General features: G+C 41.0%; 1 protein-coding gene across 1 annotated transcript; it reads right to left on the bottom strand.

Moving 5' to 3' along the window:
• Positions 1-656: 656 nt before the first annotated feature.
• LOC124777137 lies at positions 657-24,010 on the bottom strand. The gene is made up of 3 exons (XM_047252431.1): positions 23,894-24,010; positions 9,098-9,980; positions 657-2,394 (listed from the first exon to the last, which is right to left on the bottom strand). The coding sequence occupies exons 2-3, from the start codon at positions 9,959-9,961 to the stop codon at positions 1,999-2,001; spliced, it is 1,260 nt and encodes a 419-aa protein (XP_047108387.1). The 5' UTR covers positions 9,962-9,980; positions 23,894-24,010; the 3' UTR covers positions 657-1,998.
• Between the last annotated feature and the right edge of the window lie 3,461 nt (positions 24,011-27,471).

Here is a 27,471-nt window from a genome sequence, read left to right as displayed (position 1 = left end):
TTCACTCCGTTCTCACCATATTCAAGTAATGATGAATTTACAGTCATTTTGAACTCCCCTGTTGCATCTTTGAGTGCCTCGGAAGTTTTGTACTAACCATATTTATTTTCCTTGGGCATTCGTGTTGTGGATCATTTGGATTCCAGAAGCTCCCATGATATCTATGATTTTCTATCAGGAATGTCATGCTCTCTTCATACCACTCCCCGATCGGGCAACTGATGTAAACCACAAAAGTAGACAAGATACTAGACGAAAATATTCTATACTGCTAGCTCCGAAACAAAGAACAGATGAACTTCCATTGATGTTTCGCTAAAAGACAAGCAACCAGTGGAGCACGGCCGAATTCCAATGAATGCGAACCGAACACGATCGAATGCAGTTCGCTCGCGTTAGCTTACCATTTAAAGTTGAAAGAAGTCTGGTTCAGTGATGCTTGTTCGCTTTTATTTGCCCCCGTGTAAGTCAGGCGTAAACTGTTTTCCTGCCATTAAGAGGAAATGGCGGCATTGGACACTCGGTTTTGCGGCGACACCACAGGTAGGCAAAATCAACCACTCTCACCATGTACACAGCTTATACGAAACTGGTTAAAACGATTCAGGGATTTTAATTTAAAACAGAAGTTCTGTTCCGTATTGTTCCAACTTCGTTACTTGGTGGCAGTGAATGTTGTGCCTGCTAAGCAATAGGGGAGAGTGTTGTGCGTTGGAACATTTTCAGCCTTTCGCCTCCAGTCACCCCTGTAATAGAAGTTTGATATATTTTCTTATTCCATTATGAAATGATAGCATTCAGTTAATATGTCCTGCATTTTTTCTGAAATTAAAAATAATTACTCCGGAAAAATAACGTTTGTTTAAATATAAAACACTATTCCAAGGTACAACATGGTGATGTAACCAAGGACCAAATATTCTATTCAAATTTAAAAGTGTTTCGGGAAGGTACTGTCAGTACTGTTTTCAATAGCCTTTGTGTTACATTATTACTCTACTTCACATCAGTACTCTGTAAGTGAAATCAAATTAAGAAGTATTAGTAGGAACCAGTTATAATTTAATAATATGTTGAAATAGAAGCTATTGACAGTGAACACAGATTTCCATTTTCAAGAGAGTGAAGATTGATAAGACACGAAAGGAACTCCGTTCACTTCCAAATACCACTTTTCCATGGTACAAGATCTTATTACGTTTCAAAGTACAAGATGGTGCACGACCGACTATGTACGGCTTCACTATCCACATGTTACATGACTGGTTTTGAGAATATACAGCATTTTACTCAGTGTAAAACTCTGTTACTGAATTAACAATAGCCATTAAATGTGTATTATGCCTACAAATATGTAGAATTCTTAATATTTATAAACGCTGCATACAGAGCACAATCTCATGTTCTCACGATAACAAAAACAGTGGAAAATGCCGGAAGCATTTATGACGGTTTCTAGTGCACAGTCCTTCGGTTTCTAAACTCAGTCACTAGATTAAACCGCCGACCAGGACTGTGTTCCTAGATACACTACCCTCCAGGTACAACACTCTCCCTAACTTTCGCCTTGAATGATTGACATACAACGTAGGATTTACTCTGTTACTCAGTACACGATTACTGTTGTACCAGTGCTCACCAGCATAAGAAATGTCGCTATATCTTTTCGACAACTGTTGAAGGATTCATAAAGGACAGAAATGTTTGTAATTATTTCATCAGAACTCGCTCAATATCAATATATTCAAAAATAATCCATGGAATAAAAAAATACCAAGCATATTTTAAAGGGCTTTTGGAGTACGAGAGTTGCTCTACTACTTAAATACAAATCCTCAAGAAATAAATGCAAATTAATCACGTAACACAGTTGGCACGCCCCTGGAAGTTCATCATACCCACTTACTCATAGTCTACAGTGAGATAGAAGAACGTCTAAGGCAGAAATTTACAAAGTTAGATTATTTGAATCTTAATAGCTATACGTGCTACAAATTGTCATAAAATTCCTTTACTGTCAAAAATTGGCATCAGGTATTTCACGTAGGATAACGAATAAGGATTCTTGAAGATCTTTGCGAGAGCTTCGTCGGCGTGCTCTGGGTCGTTGAATGCCTTCACGTATTCCACACCGTACTTTTCGGAAGTAAGAGCAAAGCCGCTCATGCAGCTGAAGAGAAATCCCATAACTAGACAGTGGTCCATGTCCCGTTTTATCTCCTCTAAAGTGAAGACCTCAGCTTCCTGCTGCATACCCAGGCACCGTAGGATGCCCGACAGCGTGTTGTGGTACTCGCACAGAAGGTCATCCATGTGGTGGCGGTGGACCTCTTCACTGGCGTTCGCGTACAAGAAGTACTGCAGGTCCGAGGCCGGGCTGGTCACGTAAGACACCTGAAAACATTCCCATTAACGCTCGTTTAAAGTACATATGCTAAAATGTAACTACACTGATGGAAAAAAGTCACAGAACCAAAAAATACAATGGTTGTAGGTAACATATTTAAGCGATTACCATTACAGTATCACAGGTTAATGTAAACACGAGGTAAGCCATTCCAAAGGTGAATTGACGGTTCTGTAATAAACAGTGTAACCGCCAGAATGCTGAATGCAAGCACGAAAATTGCGTACATTTTGTCGCGCAGGTCCTGGATGTCAATTTGAGGAATGGAGTTCCTTGCCTGTAGCATTTGGTGGTCAATACAGCGGCGCTTAAGAATGGTTGTGGATGACGCTGGAGTTGTCCCCCAATGACGTACCATATATGCTCGTTTGGAGACAGATCTGGTGATCGAGCAGGAAAAGGCAACTCTGTAGAGAATGTTGGGTTACAACAGCGGTATGTGGGCGAGCGTTATCCTATTGTAAAACAGTCCTTGGAAAGCTGTTCATGAACGGCAGCACAGCCTGTCGAATCAGCAAACTGATGTACAAATTTGCAGTCATGGTGCGTTATTTATGCACATTTATATGTTCTACGTATGATTTATATGATTAACCTTAGTGATGTGGAATGAGTCATTTTGCACTCTTATTACACATTCCTATATACTTGTAAATATGGCTACGTACTAACCATTTACAAATTGTTTCTTCCTATAATACGGAAAGTAAATTAGTAATTATTTCTAACACACTGTCTTTCACGTACTAAATAAACAGAAATTCTTCGACGGAATACAAAATGTCAAGGATAAACTTTTTCACTTTGTTTTCTAATTTAATTTTGCTGTCTCTTAGACGCTTTATATCGTGGGTAAGTGAGCAAAAATTATGTTAATGGAATTATGCACCCCTTTTGGTGCTAGCGAAAATATTAATATGGAATAATGAATACCATTTTTTCCTCCGACATTGTAACTCTGAATACCATTGTTCTTATTGAAGTGTAATGGGTTACTTACGACAATCGTAATGAGGGAACAAAAATACAGTGATGCAGCATTAAAAATGTGTAACCCTAAGAGCAGATGTCTAGAAGATAATTATGAGCGAGTGTCACACATTATGCTTGAGTTATGAAAACTTTCCTTCTTAAAGATGAGCTATCCCATGACATTATTCCATAGGACATTGTTGAATGGATATATGCAAGATACGTCAACTCATCGATTTGTCTCTCCCAAAGATTTGCAATTTTTCTTAGTGCAAACGTGGAGGAACTGAGCTGTTTATGACGTTAAATTTGTTTTCAGTTTGCCGGCCGGTGTGGCCGTGTGGTTCTAGGCGCTTCAGTCTGGAACCGCGTGACCGCTACGGTCGCAGGTTCGAATCATGCCTCGGGCATGGATGTATGTGATGTCCTTAGGTTAGTTAGGTTTAAGTAGTTCAAAGTTCTAGGGGACTGATGACCATAGATGTTAAGTCCCATAGTGCTCAGAGCCATTTGAACCATTTTGTTTTCAGTTTAAACTGTCATCAATTAACTTTGAAGTTTCAAACCTACTTACTATTTGATCAACATTTTTTGAATTTACAGTTGGTGCAGTATCTATGAAAGAAGGGAAAGCAGAAAGGTGGAAGGAGTATATAGAGGGTTTATACAAGGGCGATGTACTTGAGGACAATATTATGGAAATGGAAGACGATGTAGATGAAGACGAAATGGGAGATAAGATACTGCGTGAAGAGTCTGACAGAGCACTGAAAGACATGAGTCGAAACAAGGCCCCGGGAGTAGACAACATTCTATTAGAACTACTGACAGCCTTGGGAGAGCCAGTCCTGACAAAACTCTACCATCTGGTGAGCAAGATGTATGAGACAGGCGAAATACCCTCAGACTTCCAATCCCAAAGAAAGCAGGTGTTGACAGATGTGAAAATTACCGAACTATCAGTTTAATAAGTCACAGCTGCAAAATACTAACGCGAATTCTTTACAGACGAATGGAAAAACTGGTAGAAGCGGACCTCGGGGAAGATCAGTTTGGATTCCGTAGAAATGTTGGAACACGTGAGGCAATACTAACCTTACGACTTATCTTAGAAGAAAGATTAAGCTGCATCAAACCAGTCTCAGGACTGAAGACCACAACAACAACAACAACAGCAGTATCTATAAAAGTGAATATGCCATCTTTTAGAAATTTATCGTAAGACCTTCTACAGAATACCATTCAATAATGCTCTTAATAAAAGTATCTACCATTTCTTCTTTTTCCCTAAGTGTCTTTAGATTGATTAACATCCAAATGTCTTCTGCAAAAAGAACGAATTCAGCTTGTTATGTATTAGGTGGGAGTAATATGTAGTTTTATGAATGACATTAATCAAATAACACACAAACAGAATACCTCATTCGTCTTCAGAGTGATGTCTACTGGCCACAACTCAGTCTTGACAACGTTTTATATAGTTGCTGGACATAGTCAGAGAAGGTATATTTTTCAATTATTGGTCAATGTCAATCAAAATTTGATGCAGACGACTGTGCACTGTGTCTGTCTGCAGCGATATGTTTTGAAATGAATGTAATTAGCCAAAACTCATTATTCTTAGTTAATTAACAGTGGAGGGATATCTCCTGCGCCCACAATGAAAGCGATTACAGAGCTACCTTGAATCTAAGAACCACTCAGGTGTTCATTGATCACGTTCTCCCAGATCTTTCCTACGTAGGTGGTGCTGCTTCAGGCAACAGTGTTGTGATTACTTAGGCATATATGGTCTTTCGTCTATATGAGTAGGGGGAAGGCATTTAAAATGGTAAAATTACCTTTCTCCATGACAAGGGGAACTGTCCTGTTAGCAAGATGAAATTAAAAAGGACGAGGAATAATCCTGTACTTCGTTCTAGTATTCTGACCTTGTGACTTTGAAAGTCTGCTGGAGAGCATGGATTTGGATCTCGGCCACTAGACGGAGCTGATACAGCTGTGAGCGCTATCAACGCTTTCCCGCAGCGCCACACACCGTTCCGCTAGCTGATATTGTAGCTCGCGGACGCTCTGTAAGTTACCGCGTTTCATCTTGATGCAATTTGAGGGTATGTAGAGGGATCAAAGTAATGCAATACGTTGTATTTCGTTTCTGTCAGATCTCGCTTTTAAGGGATAAAACACTCCCTGAAAGGTAATTTAGCATTGTAGGTTTAGAGAAGGTATCTTCGAAAAGTCGTTCATATAAAGACTGAAATGTAATTATCGTTCTTTATAACTGTGTAACTGTAATTTTCCGAAATATCCCACCACCATTAATTAATTTTCAAAAATAAAATTTTTTTTGCAACATAAATCAAAGAAGCTTTCACGGCACGTCCACCCACCTGTAATAAAACTGGTTTCTGGATTACCACTTTCTGAAAATAAGCTGTACACATTGTCCTAACGGAAATGTCTAAATCTTCTCTTTATTCTAATTACTTGTTTTATTTATTGTAGTTTTACATTTCAAATTGTTATTTTATGTTTTAAATTTAAATTTTTGTTTCTTACTTTATCATTTCACAAATATGTATTTTGTTAGTTGAATATAATGAGAAACTCATTATTATGATGCAAAATCATTAAAGTAATGTTAAATTGTAAATAAATGCTTAAAACATAACGCTTCCTTCATACCACAAACAAATAAAATGAACGAAACTTCTTCATAGAATACACACGATGGACTACACAATATAAAACAAAATTCAGCAGAACTCCCAAGTAATTTTGGGCAATCCTCAAAGTACCCTGATTGGTAGCAGGCATATTTCAGTACGTTGGAAAACCTTGGCGGCGAAAATTTATTATGTACCAGTAACAATAGCTAGAATATAATGTTTCTCAAGTCGAGATTGATCTCATAATCATTCAGCGGAACCAGATCCGAAAATTTTCTCACAAAGTTGTTCCAATATCGAAAGCAGTATACATCCCGTAGCTATATGTGTTCTGACGAGCCGTTGGGGATCACCAGATGAACAGCTTCCCCGTCCTCAGGTATGACGCTCAAATCGGTTTCCTCTCACTGAACACATCCCTTCTCATAATTTGAAAATAATCTAATGATGAATTCGGGCTGATTCGAGAATCTTTCTTTGAAGCCCCAAATGATCTTGTGATTGCACCGAAGTCTAATAAACTAACGTCTGACCACGTAAAAAGATATTTGACAGAAGTGTTCTCCCCCAGAGCGGGAAAAAAATCTGTATTATTGTTAACTTCTAGTGGCAGTCAGTTTTGAGCATCTCACCCGAGGACAAGGAACTTGTTCATTTAATGATCACAAAGCGTTCGACGGCGCTTGTACAACCGTGCGACATATAACGCTTCAGATGTTGGAAGAACTTTCTGGGAAGATTTTCAGATATAGTTTTGTTTAATGAATATGCTGTCAGTCTCCAGTTGATAACCAATATACTCTAGCTGAAGTCACTAGCATATAACCATTTCTCGTAGCACGGGTTCACCGACATATTTAAATATGCCTAATACAAATCAAGATATTTAGAGTATCACCCAAGACTGTTTGAAATCCTATTGAATTTTGTACCATATTGTCTTCTCCGTCGTGTATATTATGTATGGAAATTTCGTTTATTTTATATGCCAGGTATAAAAAACTTCATGTTTTAAGCATTTATCCACAGATTATGATTAGTTTAATGATTTTCTAACATAATAACGAGTTAATAATTATTTCAATTAACAAAATATACATCTGTGAAACGGCAAACTAACAAACAAAAAAACATAAATCAGAACGTAACATAACAGTTTAAAACACAAAACAAGAATAAAAAAAGCAATTAGCATAATAATGAGGTTTCAGTTAGGTATGTCGCAAATACTTCGACAGTACATTGTGCACAGATTATTTTCAAAAATCGTTATTTCAGAAACCAGCTTCATTACACATGGGTGGATGTCACAAGAAAGCTTCTTTGTTTTATATTATAACAAAATGTTTTTATTTTTCAAGATTAATTATGATGGGGTATTTTGTAAATTTCGGATATTAAAGTAGTTGGTTCCACAGTTATCAAGTGAATTTTTTTTTATATTTCGTGGTTTTTAAGATATTCACTCGTAACACAATATTCCAAATTACCTTTCGGGATGTCTTTTATGCCTTAAAAGCGAAATCTGGTAGAAACGAAAAAACATATAGCATTATGTCGACCCCTCTACATACCCGCTAAGTTTCATCGAGATCATTATTTTTACACCGGGGAATATTTCCGTATCAGCGGTGCATGCGCTTCGCGATCATCTCTTTATCGTAATATCCCTTTTGTTCTTGGTCTCCGCTTTCGCTTTGTCTTGGGTGTTCTTTCCCCTTCCAGTTTCAAGGCATATTTGCACCGCCAGTGTCAAACACAATTCGTGGTTTCAAGTGGCCACACTCAGGTCGTCCGCTAAAAATCAAAAAGCGACGGACATCAGCTACAACAGTTGACGCACAGAGGGCTTTCCCGCGATTATTTACGTCTACACACGCTGCAAACACTGTAAAGTGCATGGCAGAGGTTACTCAGCATGGTATCAAAGGCTATACTGTATGTTTCAAGTCCAAAAAACTTAAGGCATTTACTTGCTAAAACGTTGTGATCGGGTCACCAACAGAGCGAAACATGTTAAAAATTGATACATCATTCAGGCATATTACAGTGCATCATAAGGTAAACATTCTGAGGGCTCGACATCAAAGAAAAATGGTATCAAAGGCTAGACTGTATGGTTCAAGTCCAAAAAATTTAAGGCATTTACTTGCTAAAGCGTTGTGATCGGGTCACCAACAGAGTGAAACATGTTAAAAATTGATACATCATCCAGGCATATTACAGTGCGTCATAAAGTAAACATTCTGAGGGCTCAACCTCAAAGAAACAATTATTTTCAGTAGAACATGATTATTATTTATGTCAATGCGTGAGTATACACAGCGAGGCAGCTAGGACAGACCATCAGAGACAGATTGAGAACGAATAAATAAACTGATCTAAGTTAAAGCGGGCAAAACGGCAAATTTTCTGACGAATGTAAGTAATTTTAGTTGCCGTGGGGACTTTGAATTTCTTTTAATTGTACGCTTTTTCTGTGGCTTTGGAAAAGCCTAACAAGATGACGCCAGTGACATAGTGCAGGGAAGTTGACATTAAGAAGAGAACAGCGCACAACCTATCGTCTTGTTGTCAAGAGAAGGGGTTTCATAAACGTCGGTCCTACTGCCTCAATGCATGAACACAAGTACCTCAGGCACGGTTCGTGAGTTTAGTACTGTGACTGTCAAATCAAGTTCTCATAACGTTGACTTTTTGCGCTGTTAGATGGCTTAAAGTGATTCGAGAGATTCATTACTGCAGATTGAATTTCATCTGGACTTTGCTTAGGACCGCGTTGTATAGCATTTTTTATCTTCGAGGGACGTCACTTTTCCCTTGTAATCAATTTATTAAATGTACCCCACAGGAAAAAGTCCAGAACTGTTAACGCTGGGGGCGTACAGGCCATTCGTATTTGCCGACCGACGTCTCCAACTATCCGTCTTCAAACTATCCGTCTAAATAACGTATTTTATTAGAGACATTGTAACTCATACAGTTACCGGAAAAAGAGTTAAGCTTCATGAAGAAAGAACGTGTAACAAAAGTTTTGAGGTATTCTAACCTGAAAGTCAACAAATCTGACATCTGACAGTGCTCCCTCCACGTACTTAAACATCACGTTGTTCTTCCAACAGTCACCATGGACCAGTACGGGTAGCTTGGTCTCCTCCTTCATTCGCTCAAATAATTGGAATATACTGTCAGCATATCGGTCTATAAATCCCCGGCATTTTCCAGCATACTTTTCATACCCTGGACACTTGTTCACTTCATCTGCCAGTGCAGACATGATCTTAGATCCTATTGATCTGAAATAGTCCTGAGTACGCTTGTCTGTGAACGTACTGCTAGCGAACACGCTCTTGTAATGGGGCTGTTTGTCGAGTAGAAACGCCGAGGCGGCATGTAATCTGGCGTATGCTCGGAGGACCATCTTGCAGTGCTGGTAGTCCAGAGGCCGTCCCCCCTCAGCCATCCTGAAGCCGGCTGTTGACAGGTCCTCCAGCACAAGGAAGTCTGCCGGCTGCTGACCCCCGTCGTAGCAGCTAGCTGTCAGCGGCTGAAAGTCCTCGCCCTCCAACGACGCCAAGATTTTGTGGGTCTGCGGCAGCACCTCATGCAGCATCTGCGTCTCTGTTCTGAACACCTGACAATTTTCCATCAATTCCTTCATCGGACCAAAATCAAGAACAGTTTTGACTAGTAGTGATTCCTTTTTCTCCTCTTGTTCGTTGTCTTCCCCCTTCAGAAGGACAGTTACTCTGAACAGCAAACTTGTATAGCCAACTCCTTCCGGACAAGCGTACTGTACTTTAATTGAATCTACAGAAACTTGTTTTCCAACTTTATTTATCATTACAGATTCTATGAATTTTTGATTGATCCAGGAAGGAGGCGGTGGTCGAGCTTCTTTGGGTGATTCCATACTGTTGTGTACCCTTCACCTGAAAAATAACAAAAGATTCCAGAATAGTAGTCAACAAACTGAGAGCTAACTTCAGTACATTCAATATCAGTCAGTTTAAACAGAGTGAATCACGTGACTTTTTCATCTCAAACTATGTTTAATGAGATATACAAGCTTTTTTATCATTAGTAGGTTCAGTTGTCCAAGGCTAACTGGATCCAAATGCCGTTCCTCTTATTCAGTATAGATGTTTTGGTTTCTTAAAGTTCGTAAACTGGAGTTACAATCCTCATCAGTGAGATCTAACAAAGGAAGTCTGACCTAAGCAATTTACCTCACTCATGCACTGATTCTGGCGAGACGCGGTTGAAACATAACTTCGTGGTTAGCTTATCCAGATATAACAATCTCAGAAGTCAGGAATAGTAGAAAGGCATCGCCCTGTTTATCGATGAAATTGTATCATGACAGTAATTAATAGCTCCACGTAAGCTACGGTCACTACTTTGGTTCATGGCGCCATGTATAGAACTACCAGATACTTCACTTACAGTCATGTCTCTTAAATTTCTACACAGATCAATCACATCAGATCTTCACAGACCAAGCTAAGTTATTTAATTTGCGTATGTCACATGCTATGGGTGTTGAACAGACAGGCCGTAATGTCAAAGCTATTATTTCACAAGTAGAAGAACAACTATAGTTATTACGAATCATTACGTCACTCACCGTGAACCACGTCTCTGAAGACGCACAAGTCAACGCGTGAGTGGTGTTCATCACATGGAGCATGCTTCCTCTGTTATATCTCACTAATCATGTATTCGATAGGAGATTTTAAGCCCCGTTCAAAAGTCAGCACTTCAAACGTAGCACAGGAAATTAACACTACTCCCAGGCCCCTGAACACAACTTCTGCAAGGAAGCAAGTATGCTCACAGTACGTCAAGGAAGCAGATGCATTTCTTAGGTTCTTTCTTTTTTGTTTGACGTTTGGCCTGTGGGCGATACAGTCATCTTTTAGTGTATTAGGTTTTCCATAGGAGTTAACAGGACAAGGCTATGCATCTTTAAAAACTTTACTATACTTATGAAATAGTACACCACGTTGATGGAGGACTGCCACATCAGTGTTTAGTGGTTAATAAAGTCTGATCAACTAGTGTAAGAATTTCATCAGCTGGTTCGCATAGATCCTAATTGCGGAGATAATATGATTTATGTCTGATATAGCTGCTCTGAGTAAGAATTAGATGGAAAAGACTGGTGACTCATTCACTATTAAATGTTATGCAGACAATGTTACTTCGACACTTGATATCCATCTTTCCACTGACGGCTTCAACTCCTATGTCCTTTATGTACAATGGCCCACTTGTGTGACCATCACCGCTAAGTCTTCGATTATTTAATTATGATTGATGTCAGCGTGTCCCTTAATCTAAATAATTTTTACCGTCTTCCCAAGATTTTTTTTGCGTGATACCTTTAATAGTGCTTATTTTCATTGGATTAATGACAGATAAGGTCTGCTTCTCTTGGAACAAGTTCTTGAGATTGAAATACGTTTGGCTGTGTGATTTTGTAAGTACTGTGGAGTAGCAACTACAGTTTAAACTTCTGTAGAAGAAACTAGAAGTCTCACTGGGAAGCGAAATCATTTCCTTGTGACCAGAATTTGGAGACGGTGATGAACTTCCCACTCTGCCATTACCTATAGTTTTGGTGCCTAGATGCAGTTCTCGAAACGCTCTAGCAATGCTGAGCCCTGACAAGCATTTTGTTGGAGAGTACAAAACGTCGACTGTGTCAGTTACTCCGCAACACTAGTAAACCGAACTCAGATCTGTTTGCGTTCTTCGTAGCACTGGAACGAATTCCGAGATGTGTATGAATCTGGCGTATAATTTTGGTTTTTCTCATTCGAGTGTCTGTGTTATTGGGAGCTTAATTGTGGTTAAAATTAAATTTTCGTTACTTGAACCACGTAGATAGAAAACTGTTTGCCGAAGGGGTACCCAGTTTTGTAGGAATGACATTCAGACGGTGCACTGCAGGATTTTCGTTGGTAATAGTGTTGTGGTATGACTTGCCATTAGGCGCCGATGGTACTGGTACTGCGACGTAGGATTGGAACACCAGCGTCAGTGTGCATTAAATTTGCAGACATTCAACATGAGTCTGGACAAGGTGAACTCGACTTTATTCGTGAAGTTGTTTTACCAAAACAACAGCAACAATGCTATCGCTATTCGCGAGGATCAACCGCTAAAGGAATTCGGAGAGGTCCTCTTCCCGCAACGGGATAGAAGAACATGATTAGGAGGTTCAAATTAACTGGCGATAAATTGGTAAAGGAGTTAACGGCCAAAAATGTTGAACGCAATGCCCGATCTGAGCAGAGCATGAGCTGTGTTACAACAGAACATTCCGTGGTGCATTGTTGTTCCGGGCAGAAGCAGAGCAATCTCTAGTGCGGTTCCAGGCTGTCATGGATACAGATAGTCATCACGTTAAGCAACGTTGCTAACTTGGAAAGTCAATACTGTACGCAACTAACCAATGTTGATAACTCATGTGTAAATTAAAATATGTTTCTGTCAATAGTGTACTCATTTCTCTTCCGCATGTCCTTACAAATGTATGCATCATGTTTCGCTGTCCTAAGATCAGTAGTTTGTCATCGGAGCCCTCTCAGATACGGAAAGTTTAGTTACAACTGTCTCTTACATTTTTAGAGGAATACGTCTGACATTAATTTCACAGGACATTTCTAAAGCCTTCATATGCACGGCATTTGTTGAACTGCAACACAGTGCTCTTATACAAGTCCTGTGACCAGGAATCTGCATTTTTATAGTTTCGAAATAGCTTGACTGTTGCCTCTGCAGAGGTACATGCAGTCACAATCAATTCCATCTAGACGTTTAAGACTCCTGTAGATTAGAAGCAAAATATTAGGACACACTTGTAACAGCGCGTTACGTTGAAACAAGGGCTTATCTGTACTATGACATGCACGATGAGAAATATCAGTCCGCCTATCGTAAACACCATAAAAAGATCACTGCAGTAACTAAGGTAACAGATGACGTAAAATATGTAATGACAACAATGACGACGCTATATTTGCACTACTAGACTGCAGTAAAACACATATTTCGCGCCGTCCATTCTGACATACTGTTTCGATAAAATCGACAGATAAGAATTTCAAAAATAATGTGCTTAAGTGGTTCGAAAGTTGTTAAAGGAGCAGAGAGCAAAGAAACGAAAAGCCTTCCTGGAAGCACGCTATCTCAGGAGGGCTACAGGGCTCAGACCTGGACTCACTCCTGTTCCTCTTGTCTGTCAACGGTATTTTGTAGTTTCTGTGCTCCTGTGAACATACTCTATCTACATGCCGACTATCTCCAATTTAAGTGCCTTACCTGGAGATGTCTTACTACCATCATTCGGAGGAATGACAATCTGTCGTCAGTGGTAAGATGGGCGCAATATCCAGAACTAAAATTCAATATAATGGGGTTACAAGTAACACTAGTATCCCAGTAAAATAATTTTATCTGACTTCTGCGAACAATTATCTCCTACTAATCTCGACTTTACCCAATGGGTCATGTCAATTCAACGTAGACTAGTAAAGCAACATTTTCAACCTGACCATCTCAGATTTCTTTCAAATTTTGTGCATTTAATGACCCCGATGAGAGATTGAAAAATACCAATTTGCAAGTGTGTGTTACAACTGTGAAGGAAGTTATAGGTCTGTAAAGTGTGGAATTAGTGTGAAATTTACATGCGTCTGTCACAACATAACTGACTGAAATTCTGGTTCTCATTTAGTTACAGCAATGAAAATGGTACCATCGGAAAGCTAACGAATAGGCCTTTACATTGATATGCTACATGGCAAGTTCCTGAGAATTTTCATACTTAAGTTCATTGACCTTGACCTTTGCCCTTGAATATCTCAAAATACCCCATCTTCAATTTTTTTGAATAAATATGTGTAATTGCTCCAATATGTTAGTATAAATATGGTAAATATCAAGATGGCACACTAAAGGCATCATGCACAAAAAATTATTTTGTCAGCATGAATACACTATCGAAATGAAAAAGTATATGAAACACAAATTATGATAAATACAATCCATAAGTCTTATTGTACAAAAATATGGTTTACATTATTATAGCAGTATTATGAATTATTTACATTACATTATTTACATTACAGTTGTAATGAAAAGGCAATGAAAAGTTGTTAGATCTCTCCTCACTACTCTCCAACTAAATTGTTAATATTTCCCTGATCTGTTGCAGGGAGACTGCATGTCCTTCCAGTTGCTGTCACTGGATCCACTCTTGTCATAATGTCACATTTTCTGATGACTCAAGTGTCTGGTTTGGCAGGAAACACAAATGACGGAGATGGTCTATGTGGATGCAAGAAGTTGACCTTTACTTCACCTGTTCCTTCACGTGTTTGTAAGACATATGCAACCCACCAATGACTGTCGTACATACAGGCAACAAATCCATGTATATTTGTTAACATCATTTCATTCACCATAGCAATCACTCACTCTTCTCTACTCAGAAAGGAGCAGAAAAGGCCTCTGTCTTTACTAAACCTTTGTTAACAGGTATTACACAATGAAGCTTATGGGTACCTGGAATTGTCCTTGTATTTTTGAAACGTTGTTTCATCTTGGCCATATCTTCGTCATGATGGGAAACCGATGTATAATGGAAGACACATGAAGGAATATTTTCCTTGCACCACTCAAACAACTGTCGTGATGTCAAAATATGATTTTCGTAAGGTCGCTTGAGGCTGGAAAGTCTTGCTAATCTCTTTACAGTCCCTGCTACCCCATCACAAGGTCCTTACCATGCGCTGTCGCAAAAAAAATGCCATTCTGCCGTATCATCAAAATCTTCCTGATTTTAGGACAGATTCATAAAGATCTTTCTGTTTTTGTATTGGGCAGAACATCCATGGTTCAAATGGCTCTGAGCACTATGGGACTTAACATCTATGGTCATCAGTCCTCTAGAACTTAGAACTATTTAAACCTAACTAACCTAAGGACATCACAAACATCCATGCCCGAGGCGGGATTCGAACCTGCGACCGTAGCGGTCACGTGGTTCCAGACTTGAAGCGCCTTGAACCGCACGGCTACACCGGTCGGCGCAGAACATCCATCCGAAAAGTAATTAATGTGCTTTGGATTTGAAAACTGACATTTTAAGAAATTGATGAAATTTGTCTCGAAAGAATAAACACACACTGTATCATGCTGAAGGCACTCAGATATTTCTCCGTATGATATGTCATACACTCCTGGAAATGGAAAAAAGAACACATTGACACCGGTGTGTCAGACCCACCATACTTGCTCCGGACACTGCGAGAGGGCTGTACAAGCAATGATCACACGCACGGCACAGCCGACACACCAGGAACCGCGGTGTTGGCCGTCGAATGGCGCTAGCTGCGCAGCATTTGTGCACCGCCGCCGTCAGTGTCAGCCAGTTTGCCGTGGCATACGGAGCTCCATCGCAGTCTTTAACACTGGTAGCATGCCGCGACAGCGTGGACGTGAATCGTATGTGCAGTTGACGGACTTTGAGCGAGGGTGTATAGTGGGCATGCGGGTGGCCGGGTGGACGTACCGCCGAATTGCTCAACACGTGGGGCGTGAGGTCTCCACAGTACATCGATGTTGTCGCCAGTGGTCGGCGGAAGGTGCACGTGCCCATCTACCTGGGACCGGACCGCAGCGACGCACGGATGCACGCCAAGACCGTAGGATCCTACGCAGTGCCGTAGGGGACCGCACCGCCACTTCCCAGCAAATTAGGGACACTGTTGCTCCTGGGGTATCGGTGAGGACCATTCGCAACCGTCTCCATGAAGCTGGGCTACGGTCCCGCACACCGTTAGGCCGTCTTCCGCTCACGCCCCAACATCGTGCAGCCCGCCTCCAGTGGTGTCGCGACAGGCGTGAATGGAGGGACGAATGGAGACGTGTCGTCTTCAGCGATGAGAGTCGCTTCTGCCTTGGTGCCAATGATGGTCGTATGCGTGTTTGGTGCCGTGCAGGTGAGCGCCACAATCAGGACTGCATACGACCGAGGCACACAGGGCCAACTCCCGGCATCATGGTGTGGGGAGCGATCTCCTACACTGGCCGTACACCACTGGTGATCGTCGAGGGGACACTGAATAGTGCACGGTACATCCAAACCGTCATCGAACCCATCGTTCTACCATTCCTAGACCGGCAAGGGAACTTGCTGTTCCAACAGGACAATGCACGTCCGCATGTATCCCGTGCCACCCAACGTGCTCTAGAAGGTGTACGTCAACTACCCTGGCCAGCAAGACCTCCGGATCTGTCCCCCATTGAGCATGTTTGGGACTGGATGAAGCACGTCTCACGCGGTCTGCACGTCCAGCACGACCGCTGGTCCAACTGAGGCCCCAGGTGGAAATGGCATGGCAAGCCGTTCCACAGGACTACATCCAGCATCTCTACGATCGTCTCCATGGGAGAATAGCAGCCTGCATTGCTGCGAAAGGTGGATATACGCTGTACTAGTGCCGACATTGTGCATGCTCTGTTGCCTGTGTCTATGTGCCTGTGGTTCTGTCGGTGTGATCATGTGATGTATCTGACCCCAGGAATGTGTCAATAAAGTTTCCCCTTCCTGGGACAATGAATTCACGGTGTTCTTATTTCAATTTCCAGGAGTGTATTTCATTAGTGCTTGAGTCTCTGTAGTAAGATACAAATGGGTGAATTGTAGCCTGTGAATTATTCCAGTGAAATCCTTGTACCTCATCCTGAATGGCGAAGAAGTAATTTTCTGCAAAGTCACAAAGAACAAGAAACTCATTTACTTTGAGACCTTCTTCAATGATTTTACAGAAATGTGACTGCTGCTGCGAGATAAATGAGCGCGGCATGAGCTGTTGTAACCCCGATGCAAACACCTCAATGAAATCATCTGTTGACTTTGTTATAGCCTCTGGAACTACCCTGTCTGTAGTTAAACAACACTTATATGCAATTTCATCAATGCAGTCCTTACCAAACAGACCATACAGATAATCAGATAGTCTTGTCACACCTGGACAATAGGGATATGAACCTAAGAAACACGCTGGTAGTGCAAGATTACATGTAACAAATGCTTCACAGTGCTTGTATGACGGTAATGTGTATTCTTCACTCATTGTTAGTGCTTCAAGTTTACAACCTTCAATAATTAACTTGAAATTCTGTTGCAAGACACACACACACATACAAAGCATGGGTTCCACTGGCATTGGCAAGAACACAGTGCTCTGATCGAAACTCACAAAATTTGGAGTATAGAATATTTATATCTATGTATTTATCTTTGAAATGTGCATACAGTTCCTTAAGGTTGGCCGGATGCTGTGGCCGAGCGATTCTAGGCGCTTCACTCCAGAACCACGCGGCTGCTACGGTCGCAGGTTCGAATCCTGCCTCCGGCGTGGATGTGTGTGATGTCCTTAGGTTAGTTGGGTTTACTTAGTTCTAAATCTAGGGGACTGATGACCTCAGATGTTAAGTCCCATAGCGCTTACAGCCATTTAAATCTCAAGGTTGTGCAACACTAGCTGCTTTTGTTTATGTACTGTAATTCCGTTTTCTTTCACAGACACAGAGTCTTTTCTTCCTGGCATTATACGGCTCACGTCATGATCACAGTAAAAATCACGCACACACTGAACAGCTTTCTGACAATGTCTTACCTGGCTTTGGATTTGGTGTCACTAATATACGATATTCTGCTACTGTTTTGCTCTCCGTACCATGTAATCTGAAGCAGAAAATCTTTCATAGTTTTCCTTAACTCCAGCTCTTTAGCAGTACAGTTAGAAGTTGTGTTTTGTCGCACATACGGTCTGAATTGTGAAATTTATCTTTCAACTGGGTGATAATTTCACTTTCTCCATTTTCACTCTCTTCTTTTTCCGGTTGAGCCACATAAGTTTATTTCAACACAGAGGCTACTTTTTTCAGTTTTTTCTTCGGGTACTTTTTCTCACGCTGAAGCCTCTTTTTCTTCACAGGAAATTCACCTGAATACTGAAGGCTACTTACTATTTAAAGCATTGAGTGCCAGATCTGATGTTACTTCATCTTCACTTAAATCTTTTCTGGAAGTACCTGGCACAACTGAGGGAACATCTGCAGTGATTGTTAGGTTTACCGATATTTCTTTCTACATTTACTGCAAATTTTTCCACCTAACAATACATTAGGATATTTGTTTATCATCCAATCCTGAACATCCGTTAAGTTCTTCTGCACTTTTGCATGACCTTCTTCCCTAAACGTGTTGCAACAATATAATTTTGACTTGAAATCCATTTCTTACTAAATATTACTTTAGACACACTTACACTGCGCTTTGTTAAACAAGCCACAGCTATTAAAACACACAAAACAAAATTTGCATAATATATAGAGATCAGTGGACTAATGGTGACTAGTTGATATAAGAGTCTCTGTGATTGGCTATTCACTAAAACAGGCTAATGTTGATTGGTTGAAATAAGTCTCTCATTGGTTGTTCACAAAAACAGGTTAATGTTGACTTGTTGAAATAAAAGTCTCTCTGACTGGCTGTTCGCTAAAACTGACTAATGTTGATTAGTTGAAATAAAAGTGACTCTCATTACCCGTTCACAGCTAGGAATATTAAAGAACTGGTCTGAAGAAAAGTAACTGCTATTGATTGGTGTTATAGAAAAAACTGGATACATATCTGTTTACTGCATGTTGATGGTGTAGTTGACAAAATAACTTTTTGTGCATGATGCATTTGGTGTGCCCTCTTGATATGTACCATATTTATAGTAACATACTGGATCAATTAAACATTTTTTTTTCAAAAAAATTGAAGATGGGGTGTTTTGAGATATTTAAGGTCAAAGTCAAGGTCAATGACCTTTAGTATGAATGGCCGTGTGGCGTATCAATGTAAAGGTCTGTTCGTTAGCTTTCCAATGGTACCATTTTCATTGCTGTAACTGAAATAGAACCAGAATTACAGTCACGTATGTTGTGACATATACATGTAAATTTCGCACTAATTCCAAACTTTGCAGACCTGTAACTTTCTTCACAGTTGTAATACACATCTGTAAATTGTTATTTTTTCATCTCTTATCTGGGTCATTGAATGCACCAAATTTGAAAGAAATCCGAGAGGGTCAGGTTGAGAGGTGCATTGAATTGACATGGAATGACCCCAATTTCACATCAGAAAACGGTCGATGAGCACGTCCAACTGGACAGAAAATACTGTCGCTAGATGGAGAAAAATTTCAGCTTGTCTCTAAGGCCTCCAGAAATTTCGGAATATATTTCCACAGGAAGTGAAAGTACACTTGCGTTTTCACTCATTCTACCGAACGTCACTATTCACCTTATCAACGATCAGGTACCTTCCATCTCATCATAGTCTTAACACAAGGGGGCTTATGTACAAATAAGCCCCCTTGTGGTAAGACTATGATGTAACACAAGGTATCATTTATGCAGTACCCTACTTCAGCCCGTCCAAGTAACAAAACCATTCTCAAACTACTCCTCTGCTGTTGCTGTCCGCCTTTGGTTCGAGCTATCTTGAACTCTACGCGCAGTGGAAAGTCTTGCGTCACACAACAAAAAGCTGGAGGATGCACAAAAGCGCGTTTTCTCTCTGTCAAACAGTAAAACGACTGCCTTCTCTTTCCACTTCTCAGTCGTCCCTGCCACTTTCTTTCTCCTTCTCTTCTTCTTTCTCACCCCATCGCTGACGTTTATTGGCTTCAGAAACGTCACTTTAAACTTTTCGTGACCTTGTGTAAATGCTTATTTTCTGCTGGAACTACTATTGTTATCCACCATTTAGGTAATGTTACCTCTACGTCTTTATACACTACAAAGTGTAAGTCTTCTTACGATATTCGTTTCGTCCTGTCAACATAATATAAAATATTTAGAATGCTTACTTGGAAGTAAAAGAGGACAGGTACGTGCTCTCTTTTCTTTTAAAATTATAAATAGTAGCGAAGCTAGTACTATCTATCGATTTACTAAACTGAACGAGCGCGACACCATTGATGAAGTTTCAATCTCGAAAGAAGTTTATTAATACCAATTAGCTGCAATAAAAGAAACTCATCCAATCCAGAAGTCACCCACAGTTAGAGTAAGTAGTTTCTGCACTGCGTGTAGTGGTCATTGATACTTAAAAGATCGTTTCAGTAATTCTATCACTGTCCATTTATGAGTTGCTAAGCAACGTATCAACAAGCTGACTATGCAATGATTATTATTTGTCGTATCCCGACAGTAAATCGCTTCTCGTTTGTTTTAAGCTTCAAGACGATTACTATGCCACTCATATAAGTCTTTGATACTTATTGTCAACCTAATGTCCGTAAATGGCGATTAATGTTACTGAATCCTACACGCGACGATAACGCCCGATATCCAGCGGCGTGTCTTAAACTCCGCGCCATTATTTGGAAATTCGCGCGCGATTTGTTTGCACCAAAGTCGGGCCGTGGTTCACAGGAAACGTTAATGATAGCACCGGACATTTGCACAAGCCCCGCCCATTTACCCCCTCCACACCTACCCCCCGCCACACCAACCAAGAGCGCATCAATATGATCTTTCGTAATCCTCGTCGCTGTCGTGTTTTTGTTCGCCGTTTTTTGTTTTACCGCAGTTGTTCATACTAGTAGTGTTGTGCTGTTAGTACTTCTTAGCAGTTTGTGTAATGCTGTCAAAATGGAACATAGATATGCACTCTCAATAAAGTTATCATACACAAGGTACCTAATCTTGACTGTTGTGGCCAACTGCTGCCAAAAATAATATCTAACAGACATTAAAGTACGATAAGGTGTGTTGGAATGACACTGACGAAATTATGTACATATGTTTAACAATAGGCAGCTCTAACGCTCTCAAGCACTGAAGAAGAACTCAAAGTAATCTCGTGTCTGCTATAAGCAAGCAGTCATGAGTTCACAAGTAAAAATTCACCCATTACACAGGCAAATATTAATGAAGAATGTCACTGTATAAATATCTGACTGCTTGCATTACGCATTTCTACATTATCCCACTCTTATATTTTTTAGTCTTAATGAGGTAATCAGAAACAAACCAAGACATCGACTTTGCCTTGTTTATGCACAACATTGTCTTTAGACAATCGAGATAATGGACAGCATCCTTGGCGATACTACCAATTAATATTTCCCAACAGAATTTCTTACACTACGCGAGGTGACGGAAATTTCCGCTCACTGGAGTTAACAAATATCAGATTTTTGGATATAGTGCAGATGAAAGCTCATGAAATAAAAGTGGATACCATTTTTCTTTTTCTTTCCTATTGATGATTTTTCAACTCGCATATTCAATGAACATATTTCTAATTCTTTTCACAATGGTACGGGAAAAACTGTATTTTGTGCTAACTACTGATTTTCACCCTTGTTATGACTGGCATATCTGCGATACGAATAACTTTGATGTTGGAACATGCGGCAGACCATGGGCGGAGCTTAGGATATGGATTGGTGTGGAGGGGGGTGATTGGGCGGGACTTGTGCACCGTCCGGGGCTGTCGCTAATGTTACGTGTGGTTCACTAGAATAGTTTTTAAATAAACTCCGGTTGTAAATTAATAATTCTATGTCCAGTCACGAAAGTTACAGAAGATCCGCACTCGACTTAAATGGTGTACATAATTAAATTCTTTACTCTGCAAATAACCAATAAAATTTAGAAATAAGTTACATGTATAAAAAAAATCTCAAGTTGATGTGACGTCATGGGTTACTACTTGTTTCGACTCCCCTTACACTCACGTGGCCCAAAGTAGATCCGACTATGTTGGACATACTCATGCAATGCTACACTGTCTTTATTCTGAGCGAGTTCCTATTGCTGCCTCTAGGTTAATGGAGCTTTTGAAGAAAGCGCCGCACTTTTAACTGACGGAGTAAAGCAATGAAAAACTATTACTCACCGGAACTGCTTGAAGCACTCAAAGGCGTTATTCTGAGCGTGATAATGAAACCACACATAGAAATCAAAGGAGTGTACTTCGTGACTACCAATACCTTTAATAATTAATTTTTCTGGCTGTACACAGTGACACTGAGTAAACATTAGTGTCATGTCACAATAGAAAAACTAAGAAGAAAAGATAAGGTAGCTCTCGCTGAAACATAACGGTGTGATAACAGCCGCCTAGTACCCTGACTAAAATCGTATGCTTAGTTTCCTCAAACTCCTACTTTTACTTTGTAATAGATTATTTGCACTTAGCCATTGAGGGCCTTTTTTGTGCTCGTACAAGCAGTGTTGCAGACTTAATTATTCAACAAGTCACAAATATCAGTAAGCCTTTTTAAATCATTTGTGTGACTTTATTACTAATTTGTTGGATAATTGTAGAACCTTCGTTCTCCTAACCCGTTACCTGATCCTGGGAATAGCTGTGTAATGGTGGCAGGAAGAAATTGTCTTGGATGTGCACTGCACCAGAAGCCGTGTCACTAACTCACAAACTTGGCCTACAGTAACAACAGTGGCAACTCGGTCTCTACAGCAGTAGCAGCGAGGCCTTTACAAAACTGGCGAAGAGGGTTTACAAAAGAGGCAAATTGTGCAACAATTCTGCTGTCCTCATTATGACTCGTGTAGCGATCTTGATAACGATACGGAGAAAGAGCCGGGTGCCTAAGCGGGCAGTAAGTTACTTTACTGTCGCTCCAGACACAAAAAGAGCACGACAAGGGTAATCTAACGGTAATTTGATTTACCCTACTCCTTACGCTGTATAGTGGCAGGATTCGAACCTGCGACCGTAGCGGTCGCGCGGTTCCAGACTGTAGCGCCTAGAGCCGCTCGGCCACAAAACCTGGTATTTCTACTGTCACGGTTATAAAAATCTCTACATTTAGGGGTTTTTAAGCACTTCAGTTATCCAACAAAAGCTCTGTTACTTTTCTTATGCTTTGCTCAACACATACGGACAAAGAAAATTGTCATTCAAAATGTGCAACATACCTTCAAACTTATGGGAGGAAAATGTTTAGTCTTGAGAGCTTTCTTCAAGGACTATAATTCTATAATGTTTTACTATTCATATTCTAAATTAGACTACACTTTCTCCTGTTTAGGAAATATTCCAGCCACCATGAGAATGCACATGCAGTTCTTAGTTAACTATTACTTAGGTCTGCTTTGATTCCAGTTCCGATCTTTTGACAATTGGCAAAATTTCAAGACTCACATTACATGTTTGTTCGGAAACGTGAAGGTTGCAAATGGTACGAAATTTGAGACCCAAAATAGAGAAACAGAAAGTGATGACCTCTGAGGTACAAGCCTGAAAAAGTGATGATGTACTCTGTACGCGGGGAAAAACAGAAGAATCACTGTCAGCTCTTGCTTTACAGTTTGTCTACAATGAATTTTGACTGAAAGAGATAGGGATAAAGTTTTTTATGTGGAAAGAACTTGAGCAACAGTTCTGTGACATCCGGAATAAGCGAAGTTCGAATTTATCGCGAGTCCATTCAACGTTTCATTTCAAACTGTGTGTTAGCAGTCGGCACTCGATTCTTGCGTAAGGTATCAGTTGGATTTGCTTCTAAACTCGTTGTAAGGAGGGGTAGATCCGGATATGCTGCTTGTGACAGCCACTATTAATTCGCTACACTTCTTTACTTGAGAAGCACCTACCAATGCAGAGTCGCATATCAGTATTATAGTGTGCAAACGATTATGATGAGTGCAATAAGAAACAGATACCAAACAAACATCATACTTCGCTTGCTAGGTACCAGCAAGATGCTATGATCAGAGTTGCTTCTCATACCTCAGGCTGTGCAGGTTTTCCTCCAGAGATGAGACGACGCAAACAATGGGTGTTGCCAGGCGCGCAGCAGCCAACACTAGCAGCGTTTGTGGTAAGCAGGAGGGAAGTCAACTGACCTCGAGGCAAAGGAAGCCGCGTTTGAAGGCCGCCACTTCATCCGCGCCATCTAGAGCTACAAGGAAGCCGCGTTTGAAGGCCGCCACTTCATCCGCGCCATCTAGAGCTACGGACATCCACAAGCGTTCATGCGTCAGCCTGCGCATCATGTTTCTGCTCCTTTCTCTACTCGCAATACATATTTCTCATGTGAAGCTAAAATTCATGTATTCCATGTATGAAGTGCTCGATCAGCATTAATCTGTATAATCTGTGTAAACATGCATTAGCGCAAACCATTTCAGATGAGAATAGCTCGAGGTTGTACCGAGACCTTCTCATCTGAAATAGGTAGAAATAGGGCATTACTAATCAACATGCTACTTAGACTGTATTACTCATCCAAATACAGCATATCACTTCCCTCTATATGTTACAAATTATTCTTAACCACGCTGCTCATTCTACTACATTTTCTTTTTCTTTTTATTTTTTTAATTTTTCTTTGACATTTGCGTTTTATAAATTACATGTTCATCAACTAGGTAGAAACAAATTATATGGAGCCATTTTAACAATTGTTAAGCATTCAATTCGCTATAACCTCAGAGAAATCTTTATATATTATGTTCTTTATATTATTTAAAAAAAGCATTAACAACTTATTCAAATAAGGCTGTAACAATGAGAAGTCTTTGTTATTAGATTCAGAAGCATCCGACCTACCTTACATTTCAAGGCGGTGGGTTACTATGTACTGTTAATGAAATAAATGAATGAAATATAAAATGACTCGCCTCCACCTTCAGACATTCTCTGTTTTTATTTTTCGCACAACCCGCCATAGCTCACATTTCTTAGGTAAACATTTTTAATTTTACTGCAAAGGAGTAAATGTTCGCTGACGTTAAGGAAGCACATAGCATATTAAGCTGCTAAAATGAGAGCCAATACATTAAATTCAGTGGTGGGTATGAGGCGACTTCAAAATCGCGGACACAAATACTCTAACGATATAAAATTTTAGGGACAACACAAAAAGGTATAGTCAATACAAACTAATAGATGCATTGTATTGTATTGCATGGAACCGTGGACCTAGAAACGATGGTGAGGCTTCGTCCCCACCGTAGCCCTCAGTGGTTCACAACCCCATAGCAGCTACACCAGGCCACTCACCCCACCGCCGCCCCACACTAAACCCAGGGTTACTGTGCCGTTCGGCCCCCAGTGGACCCCCCAGGGAACGTCTCACACCAGACAAGTGGTCTGACGAATCCCGATACCTTCTTCATCATGCCGATGGGAGGCCACAAATCGGCCCTCTCCCAGGGAACAGCTCCGTGGCATCTATACTTCGGGAAGGAGATAAGTTGAGGGCGGCTCCATTATGCTCTGAGAAACATTCATGGGTCCAGTGGAGCTCGTGCAAGGCAACATGACCGCGTACAAACATTCTTAACGGTCATGTTTCCTGACTCCAGTGGCCTTTTTGGACAAGATAATGCACCAGGTCACAAAGCCAGGAGAGTCGTGGAGTGGTTCGGGGAACACAGTGCGAGTTCCAGTTGATGTGCTGATGACCCCCCCCCCCCCCTACACTCGCTAGAGTGGACCCGATCGAACTTATCTGGGACGTGGTTGATAGTGGCATCAGAGCTCCCCCTCCCTGGAATTAGCAAGAATTAAGTGACGTTTGTGCGCAGATGTGGCGCCAATTCCGTCCAACGACCTACCAAGTCCTCATTGCTTCCATGCCACGACACGTCACCACTTAGCCACTTTCATCTGTGCCAAAGATGGACATGCCAGTTATTAGGTAGGTGGTCATAACGTTGGGGCCGATCAGTGTGTTGGTATATACTGATAATACCAAGATTTGATATTCAAGAAACAGTTAACGTGTGAACGATCTGGATACACTTGCATTACTGTACTGCGATTTAATCACAGATGGAAATTCGTAGTAATTATTTTCTGTGAGAACGTAGATAATTACTTTAAGTTTGCAAGAAGAGAACTATCATTGCTGTACGAGAGAGATTCTGAAATGTTTACCAACGTATGATGGATCTCGTCTTTTCTATGCCCAGTGGACAGAGTGGTTGAGGATTTGTGTGTTGGAAATAGAAAGGAAACCCCGCTTTGAAGAGCACGCAATAGTCCACCGGCCGCCGTATCATCCTCAATCATTCATCATCGGATGTGGTATGGAGGGGCATGGAGCCACCACGCCGCTCTCCTGACTGTTGTCGACCTTTCGACCGATGAGCCGCTGCCGCGCAGATTGGCAGCGTGGTTTGAGGCGCCATGCACGGATTGCGTTGCCCCTCCCGCAGGAGGTTCGAGTCCTCCCTCGGGCATACGTGTGTGTGTTGCTTTTAGCATTAGTTAGTTTAAGCACTATGTAAGTCAAGGGACTGATGACCTCAACAGTTTGTGCCTTAGCAATTCACATACATTTGAACATTTCTTTGAGCCGCTACCTCTCAATAAGGTATCTCCCTAATCCACATTACGTCTAAGTCTACTAAGGTCCAGTCTTCCCAGCAGTAACGGGAACCGAACTAGTGAAGCTGTCAGTTGTGTTGTTTGGCTATAAATTTTTGTCAAAGTACTTGGAACGGCAACTGGAAAGATATTTACGTAAATTTTGTGGTGGCACTACTTGTGGAAACATCAAAGCAGTACTATACGAGAAGCTGGTGCGAAGCATACACACACATCAAAGAAAGTTTTGTATCAATTCGGTTCCGAGAGCTCCGGAACCTGTACAGAAAATTGGAATAGAGATCAACATAAACATCATTTACGCCCTTTTTATTGCTCATGAAAACCACACTTTGCATGCTGTACGACCATACAGTGAGACCATCACAGGTGCTGGTCCAGATTGCTGTATACACCAGTACCTCTAATACCCAGTAGCACGTCCCCTTATATTGACGCGTGCCTTTATTCGTCGTGGCACACTACCAATACGTTCATCAAGGCACTGTAGGCCCAAATTGTCACACTCCTCAATGGCGATTCGGCGTAGATCCCTCAGAGAGGTTGGTGGGTCACGTCGCCGGACGATGTGGCCGAAAGGTTCTAGGCGCTTCAGTCTGGAACCGCGCGACCGCTACGGTCGCAAATTCGAATCCTGCCTCGGGCATGGATGTGTGTGATGTCCTTAGGTTAGTTAGGTTTAAGTAGTTCTAAGTTCTAGGGTACTGATGACCTCAGATGTTAAGTCCCATAGTGCACAGAACCATTTGAGCCATTTGGGTCACGTCGTCCATAAATAACCCTTTTCAATCTACCCCAGAGGTGTTCGATAGGGTTCATGTCTGGAGTACATGCTGGCCTCTCCAGACGAGCGATGTCGTTATACTGGAGGAAGTCATTCACAAGAAGTGCACGATGGGGGCGCACACGAAGACGAATGTCTCGCCAATATGCTGCCGATACGGTTGCACCATCAGTCGGAGGATGGCATT

Source organism: Schistocerca piceifrons, chromosome 2 (genome assembly GCF_021461385.2).
Source record: "Schistocerca piceifrons isolate TAMUIC-IGC-003096 chromosome 2, iqSchPice1.1, whole genome shotgun sequence".
Taxonomy (NCBI): Eukaryota; Metazoa; Arthropoda; class Insecta; order Orthoptera; family Acrididae; genus Schistocerca; species Schistocerca piceifrons.
This window is presented reverse-complemented; position numbering and strand designations above follow the sequence as displayed.